Source organism: Nuphar pumila, chromosome 5 (genome assembly GCF_984573655.1).
Source record: "Nuphar pumila chromosome 5, dmNupPumi1.hap1.1, whole genome shotgun sequence".
In the NCBI taxonomy this organism is placed as follows: Eukaryota; Viridiplantae; Streptophyta; class Magnoliopsida; order Nymphaeales; family Nymphaeaceae; genus Nuphar; species Nuphar pumila.
Window position 1 is genome coordinate 7,084,251 of NC_143253.1, and position 8,616 is coordinate 7,092,866.

The window sequence follows — 8,616 nt, forward strand, 5'->3', positions numbered from 1 at the left end:
AGTTCGATTTTTACTGTGCGCTTGCAAGGCCGGTGTTGAGGTACATCGGGGTACATCACGGGGGCCATCATTTTCAGCTCGTGACAATGGGAGTGGTTCTTTGTAAACATCTTATTGAGTAGGCAGCACCTATAAAGTATTCCTTTCATCAAATCAGCAAATGCTGAGGGGCTGTTGTTACACTCCCATTCAAGGGAAGTCTCTTTCCTTCAAAGAGCCACTTTGAAGGGTAACTGGCTTATCCATGCAAGGAAGGGAGGTATGAACCTATTTTGACAGCAAAGCTTTTTTTTTATTTGTTATATGAGTCCTACCACATATTTTCTCATGGGCGTGTTTGTTTCATCCTTTATAAGAAAGAGACCCTATTTCTTAAGAAAAAGAACCTCTAGAAAAGGTATGAAACAAACACCTCTTGAGTCCAACTAAAACAGTAATCAGCCAGTCAATATCCAGCCAAACTGATCAGAGTTATTTTGGTCGGTGCTCAAAATTCCAAAACTGCTAAAAACTGATGTTTTCTCCCTCATTGCTTTTTTTTCGATAGGCAAGATGGGGAGTTTTCTTCCTCATTGCTTTGTTTTTTCGATAGGCAAGATGGGGAAACAGAAAATAGTTACCCTGAAAGTCGTGACCCAATGGGTGCCAATCTGGCCTCATTGCTTGAATTTTACTCTCTAATCTGTAGTGGCACATTATTTTCGCGTTCTCATGGCTCGATGGTTCTGCATCAAAATATTCAATATGTAACCACTTTTGCCCAAGTGACATCTACTACCATGGGAGTCTTAACCATACATCACATAAGGCACTTCACAAACTAGAAAATACAGAAAACGCAAAACGTTTGTCACAGGAAAAGAACCATGAAATCGATAGAGCAAAAGTAGGAGGGACCATTTTATTACCACAACAAACAAGACATATCATACACCGATGACCACTATGGTTTTCTATGCTACACTTTTCTTTACTCGAAGAGACATGGTTATCTATGCTACAATTTTCAGTATACAGATGTATCCACGGGTACAGAGTGCTTGAGCTTCAAACAAGACCCTGAAGATTTTCAGTATACTGATGTATCCACGGGTACAGAGTTCTTAAGCTTCAAACAAGACCCTGAAGCACGTCTCGGGATCCTTACCTTGAGGTTCTTCCTCTTCAATCTGCCTTCCAGATCCCTTACCTTTCCGTTTAGCTCTTGGATCACGGATAGCTGTTTCTTGCTTGCTTCCATCAACTTGTCCACCATCTCTTTCAGCATCTCGTTCTCATCCTCCCTTCTTCCTTTGCGATGCTTCACGATCTCTTCCACACTATCCGTGGCTTCCTTAATACTTACCACTGTGTTCTCTTCGCTTGGAATGTAATGAGCATCAGATAAACCAGGGACCTCCTCTTCAACCACTGGATTGGTGTGAGAACCATCGTTATCACCAGTTTTTCCCTCACCTTTTGTAGCTACCAGACGACCTTCAGAGCCAATGCTTTTGATCTCTTCTCTCAGACGCATCTCAACCACAACTGAAGGTTCTGAATCCAGAATTGAACCAGAATTATCTTCCACAACTACACCAGGAGTATCAACGGTGCCCTCTTCATTGGTAACTGACTGTTCCCTCACCACACAAACATCATCTCCATTTTGATGTTCTAAACCATCCGCAGCTTCGTCATGATGCTCACATCCACCCTCACCAGCATCCTTACAGAACTTATCCACATTCCATTTCTCCGAAACGCCGTCAATCTCATTGGCTGAGGGCTTCTTCTCGCTTGCACACACAACTGGAGCTTTGCTGACAGAAACCATATCACCTCCATCACGCACCTCAATAAGCACCACACATCTATCTTTTACAGCAGGTGACTCGCCTCCACCAACTACCATTTTGACTTCTTTCTCAACGGGTCCTTCAACAGATTCCAACACAGTATCAGACATGCTCTCAAGTCCAACTTCAGGTTTCTCAATCTCATTACTCAATGCAAATCCACTAGAAGTTTCTCCAACATCGGTTCCAACCTGAATGAACATTTCTTCTTCAATGATCCTTTCTGTTCCATCCTGAATGGACTCCTCGGCAGTATCACCATTAGATGGTGCAGACACTTCTGCATCAGCCCCTGATGTGACAAAAGCTTGTTGCAGATGACTTTCAGTGTTCACAAGCTCATGGTGCTCCTCACCATCCACAGTCACATCTGCAAGTTTCACTGTTTCAGAATGTGTGAACAAAGGTTGAAGATGTTCTCTCGTCAGATCACTAGACACATCACCCTCTAATGAAGCCCCTTCGCCTACACTAAATTCAGATGCCAGACCTTGGTCATCCTGACTATGAGAATCAGGCATACGTGTCTCAGGAGCTGAAAGCTTAGCATCTTCAGAAACTTGTCTCACTTCCTGCAGCATTTCCATAGAGTAGCCTCCATTTGCAGATGCATCCATGCATTTCCGCTCCTCAGCTTCTTTTATACCTACTTCAGGTCTGCAATTATCATTGTTAGGTTGATTAACTGCCTCTCGCTCCTTGGATACATCCATCGGAATTTGATAACCAGGACCTTCTACCGTGCAGTTCTGCTCAGTCACTACCTCTTTTGAATTATCAACAGGATCAGTAGTCACCGTGTCCAGCTTCTCCTGCAGGGAGACCAATTCCCTTGCAACCGACTTTCTGATCTCACGAACAGTTGGATGAGGTCCCTGAGACAGAAGAACCAAAGATTCAGCTCACAAAAGAAACACATCACCAGTAACTATAAAAGCAAAGTAAAAGGAACAATTTCAACAAATAGCAATTCAATATAATCAAACAAGAAGACATTAAAATTTTACCTGTATGGCGTCCAGTTGCAGAAGCAAACTCATAATGGTCTCTCCAATCACTGATTTTTCCCTGCCATTAGCTTGAAGCTTCCAGGAGGCATCCAGATTATGAATCTTCACTCTGATTTCATTAGCCTGCTGTTGGATTTTCTTAATATGCCTGAGTTTCTTAAGAGGCTCCCATTTCCGCACCACAAATCCACGATAAACAGACTGAATAAGAAGAGCAGCATCTTCCTCCAGTTTCTTCCAAACCTCCACTAGCTTCTGTACTACAGCCAGGTTTGCTACAGTATTTGATTCTGCATTAGAAATCCTTTTCTCCGTAGCCACAACCTTCTTTTCTGCGGGATGTATTGCATCATTCTCTGATTTGTCATTATTGTCAGTGGCCGGTTTTTTGTTTTCGTATATTACTTTCTCCACTATTACATTTTCTGGTTCTTGTTTGGCATTCTTCTCCTCCACAGGAAAAACCTTTATTTCCTTCTTTTTATGAGCCACATCTGACATCTTATCTTCTACAACCTGGGATCTCCCAGAAGAGTTCTGTAATTGTGACCCAATCTCCACCTTCTCACCAGGTGGACTAGGAGACCTCGAACTGCCATTTTTCCTTCTTTTGTTGGGTAAAGGGTCTATCCTCAAGCAAATAGGTGGCAGTTTAGAACTGTTCCCCGAAGACGGAGGATTCTTTGACTTGGGAGATTCGTCCCCTCTGGTTTCTTCATTCTGTTTAGCAATCCCATCTTTCAGTTTTGCTTCCTCCGATGCAACCCCTGCTGGTGCACCATTTTCACAATGTAGTTCAGTAGCTGCCTGTTTATCTGGGAAACTCGTGTCCTCGAGAACCTTCACAGGAATGACCTTCAGTTTCATAGGTTCTGCTGCAACTCCAGAGTTCGCTTTAACCTTTTCTGGTTCTTTCTTCTCAACATCCTCATGCTTGTAACCAGGCATCCAGATGACAGGAAGTTGCTGCTGTGTCTTCTTCTCTACACCACCATTTCCAAATTGGACATTGTCCTTTGCTTCCACAGGCAACCGGCCCATCCACGTCTTTGAATCTTTTTCAGATGCCTGGCCATCCTCATTGTTCAGCCAGCCAGCAGGAATCCGCACAAAAGGATAAGGGCAACTACACAGATCAGGAAAATTGTAAAGCCTGTTTTCTTCAGGTTCTTCCTTTCGCTCCTCGACTTTCACATTGTTTTTATCCTTCAAGCAACAGGTATGATTCGTGCATCCACAGCAGTGGTTCATATTACTTTTGTCGTATTCATAATGACCGTGGTCCACTGTATAATGAGGGGGGATAACAAAGTTAGTAGGCTGTGGTTGGGGATGAGGAGGATAAGGTCCATAGCAATATAAAGGTGGAGAAGTGAGTAACTGAGGCGGTGGTCCAAGATAGTATCCAGGTGGGTACACATGACCAGGTGGGTACATATGACCGTGACAGCCATAGCACTGTGGTGAACGTTGCCATGGTTCGTACCCAACAGAAGGCTTCACAAGTTCGCCTTTGTTGCATGGTGACATGCCCCCAAAGGCCAGTTGATACTGACTATAAGGCTGAGGGTACCAATCTGAGTATCTGTACACAGGAAACATTATGCTGGTAGCACGAGACTAAGTTGAAGGTGGACTTGCTTGCCTAGAAGCAAAATCCCGTGGATAAAACACTATAGACCGTTTTAATGCACCAAAACCACAAGCTTCTTTTCAAAACTGCAGAAAGAGAACCACTTATTATGTTAATAGACAAATTTTGCAAAAGATGATATACAGCCAATTACACAGAATGTTGACAGTGAAGAACAAAAAGGAAAAGAAAATATTTTACTTGTATATTCAACCATAACAAGGAGTAAAACTAATGTAATAAATCAAGCAAAATAAGAAACAAATGCTACAATATAAGAAAGAGTGGCTGAAATGTTGTGATTAGCAGAATTCAAGCAGCCATGTGACGCATATTCAACTGTGAAGAATGATAGAACACCACAATGGAGGCAAAGATGGCTGAAAAACTGTCCCCCAGTCAGGGTGAGATCATGGACTAATTACTAACGCAAAACAGTACCAAAACTGAAAAAAAGCACTGTCACCGTATTCGAGCTCAGTGAGAATCCTCAGGGGTAAATTAACCCCAGCATGTGGAAATAGCATATCCTGTTCCTATATGCTTTTTCCAACATAAAATATCCAAAAGTAAAGATAAAAACAACGCCAACATTTGAAACCAACTTGCGCGTGAATATTTGGAGAACCAAAGTAAATATATATGAGCTACCAGCACACAACATACTTCGCATTCCAATACATGTAAAATTCAGACAACGTAGAACCACAAGATTCAGCAAGTTATAAAAGATAGATCATGTACAAGTCCAAATAAGATGAATAAACTACCAAAGCTATGTGATTCATGAGCAGTGCTGCCAGCAGAGTAAGCTTCTTGCAAGAAACTTAACTCAGGCTCAAGCTATTCAAGTTCAAGCATAGGCTCATTTAGTTGAAAGATCCAAGCCAACTTGTGCATAAATATTTGGAGAACAAAAGCAAATATATATGACCTACCAGCACACAACATCGCATTCCAATACAAATAAAATTCAGACAACGTAGAACCACAAGATTCAGCAAGTTATAAAAGAGAGATCATGTACAGGTCCAAATAAGATGAAGAAACTACCAAAGCTATGTGATTCATGACCAGGGCTGAAAGCAGAGTAAGCTTCTTGCAAGAAACTTAACTCAGGCTAATGCTATTTGAGATGAAGCTTAGGCTCATTTAGTTGAAAGATCCAAGCTTGAGTTTTGAGCTTAAACTTGCATCTCATATTAAAATCATCAACATAGATGATGTTACAATCAAATAAGTAGACATGTAAAAGAAACACAACGTCTCTCTCTCTCTCTCTCTCTCTCTCTCTCTCTCTCTCTCTCTCTCTCTCTCTCTCTCTCTCACACACACACACACACACACACATTAAACAAGACAGGAGAACCTCTCTTCTCTCAACCATACTTCTCCCTCTTAAAAGAAAGCCAAAGTCCCTCATAAAACGATGCATAAGTTTCATGAGACATACATAGACCAATGAGGAATAGCTCAAGCCAAACCCAACTTGCAAAAGATATCATTATGTCAAATATGCATTCTACAGAACTCATTCCTACTTTTTATGGCATTCACCAAAAATAGCAGACCAGCATCATTGAGACTAGAATTATCAAGATTTCTATCACCAGTACTTTTAATGTTTTTCTAGTATCTTAAATGTAACCTCCCAGGCAGTCAATCCCCCCAAGACTCCAGTTTCTTTCAACAAACTATTACTAAAAGTGCTCTACGGAAATGCCAATTATCATAACATCCAATTCTTCTGTTTTGGTTTTTCGCCATGACCTCTTTCAGAACTGATCAATAAATGACAACCCCCTTTAGGTTTCACGAAGAAGAATAGCCAGGTTACTTGATGCATCTGTTATGAAACTTGCAGACTAAATCTATCCAACCCATTGACAATATGAAACTCAACCGGCAATCCCTAGTACCTCCTTAGGGCAGATCAGTGAGAACCTGCCTACAATTAGTCAGCAACACCCTCAGTTAGTTCCAAGAGAAGAATCTCTGATCCTCTTTCGTGATCAAACGTGTAAAGGAATTATGGACATCTACCACCACGAATAGCACGCCAAAAAGGTAGATGACATATACCCCAATCCAGCAACATCATAAAGGACACCAGATTTCATGGGAGCTATTGATACAGTCCATGTTAACTGCTAGAAATCAAAACGAAAGTTCTCAAGCTCAGATAAGGGGCAAGAGACTTGAATTTTAGGACAAAATATTAGAATTTTATTCCTAACAAAGAACTAGTGAAAACCCAACCCTGGATACAAGCCAGATCCTTAAATATTGTAGGCCAATTAACCAACGGTATACATACAAAATTAGCTTCCGGAGAAAATATGAAATTTATTAAACAATCATTGTCCTATAAAAACGCTATAGAATCTCTATGTTGAAAAATGATTCTTCGGTAAGCACAGTTGAAAGCAAAAGCACAAGTATTTAAACGCAATTAGGTTGACTGTGGCTAATCTATATGTAAATCTACAGAAAAAGGAGAGTATTTCAAAAAGATACAGTTCCTTAACTTCCATGGAAATAATGCATATTGAATAATTTATATCAATACTTAAAACCTCTAAAAAAAGAAAAGAAAGTGCAAATCTTAACAACCATTGGAACGAAGTAAGGTCAATATAATCACAGAAACGCACGCAAACTCAAGCACCAAATATCCTGAGAAAATGCAAAGATTGATTGATTCAGGAAATAAGATTAATCACACTATTTCACATCCACTCAACAAAAAAAGAAAAAGAAAAGGGGAAAAAAAGAAAAAGAAAATTTTCCTTCCAACTAGAAGAATACGTAACCCAATCCCTACACAAAATGATACTGCAAGATTTCGAAGACATCAAATGCCAAACCCCTAAAAAGGAGATTAAGTTCTACATAACGACCAAAGAAATAAACCTACAAATGATGCACATTAACAACTACAATAATTTCAGGACATAAAAAAGCCAAAACCCCAAAAAGAAGATCCGATTACAGATAAAAAACAAAGAAATAAACAGAGATATCGCAAAAAACACAATTCAGAATCAAACAGACGAAGATCAACCAACTACACATCTGTTAGCATTGACGAGTACACATCTAACTCGGATCCCCAAGCAGACAGCACCAAAAAAAAAAAGCAAAATCCATTGCAACAATTAAGCAAAATATATCAAGAAAACTACATAATTCAGCATGGAGATCAACGAAATGGACGAAAAGCACTACACCGATCACGAAATCGCACACAAACCCAAACGATGAAATTGTGCACAGATCCAAACGATAGAAAACGAGATCGAAAGACTTACGAATATATCGATCTTCTATTGAAAACCCTCCGATCCGGCCCACGTATCGAATAGACAAATTCTCGGCTCGAGCGTTCCGCAAAATCCTAGAAAAGATGAGCGAATGGACTTTGTTTCTCTCCTCCTTCTCGCGATCTTCTGTAAGGGAAACGACGGCAGGGAGAGGAGCGTTATATAGGACCGTCCCTTCGCAGCATCCAGGGCTTTCGAGATCGTTCCCGCCCAGATCCTTCTCGAAATCTTTTGCCACGTGTCAAAAGATACTTGCATCAATCCACGTGTCAATCCTTCACGAATTTTCCTTCCTCCGTACTCTAAGTTAGCCGTTCTAGAAATGTCGCGACGTTTTAATGGTCCAAAGGCTCCCCTAAAAATGCGATATTTTGAAAACTACAATTGTTTTGAAAATACTTTTATTTTTTATGTGAGTGCTGTGAAAAAAAAATCTTAATTTTTCCGTATTTATATATTCTATATGAAATTGTTTTTGCCAAAAAAATTCTAATTTTTTTTTTCAATGCGCTCGTTCTGCCCAGTTAGGCCCCTTCAAAAATCTTAGCTTTATGTAGGTTTTGTTTAGTGAGAACATGCTTTTGGATCACCCGAATCTATAGTGACAAACATTTTTATCGGCAATTTCTCATTTTTAAAAAACTCATGAGAAATTAAAAAAATCCATAAAGTTTTGCATTTTTTGGCAAAATCTCGGCAATAAAAAATAAATTAAAAATTCTAAAAATGAATTTTTATAAGAAAATATTAATAAAATTTATTAATATCGCATTTAAATCATGATAAATAGCCGTTTAAAACGTAAATATCAC

At 39.9% G+C, this 8,616-nt stretch overlaps 1 protein-coding gene across 1 annotated transcript; it reads right to left on the bottom strand.

The window, feature by feature from the left end:
* Positions 1-877: 877 nt before the first annotated feature.
* On the bottom strand, positions 878-7,932 carry LOC149836631 (uncharacterized). The gene is made up of 4 exons (XM_090005493.1): positions 7,793-7,932; positions 2,846-4,567; positions 992-2,713; positions 878-952 (listed from the first exon to the last, which is right to left on the bottom strand). The coding sequence occupies exons 2-3, from the start codon at positions 4,448-4,450 to the stop codon at positions 1,070-1,072; spliced, it is 3,249 nt and encodes a 1,082-aa protein (XP_089861619.1). The 5' UTR covers positions 4,451-4,567; positions 7,793-7,932; the 3' UTR covers positions 878-952; positions 992-1,069.
* Between the last annotated feature and the right edge of the window lie 684 nt (positions 7,933-8,616).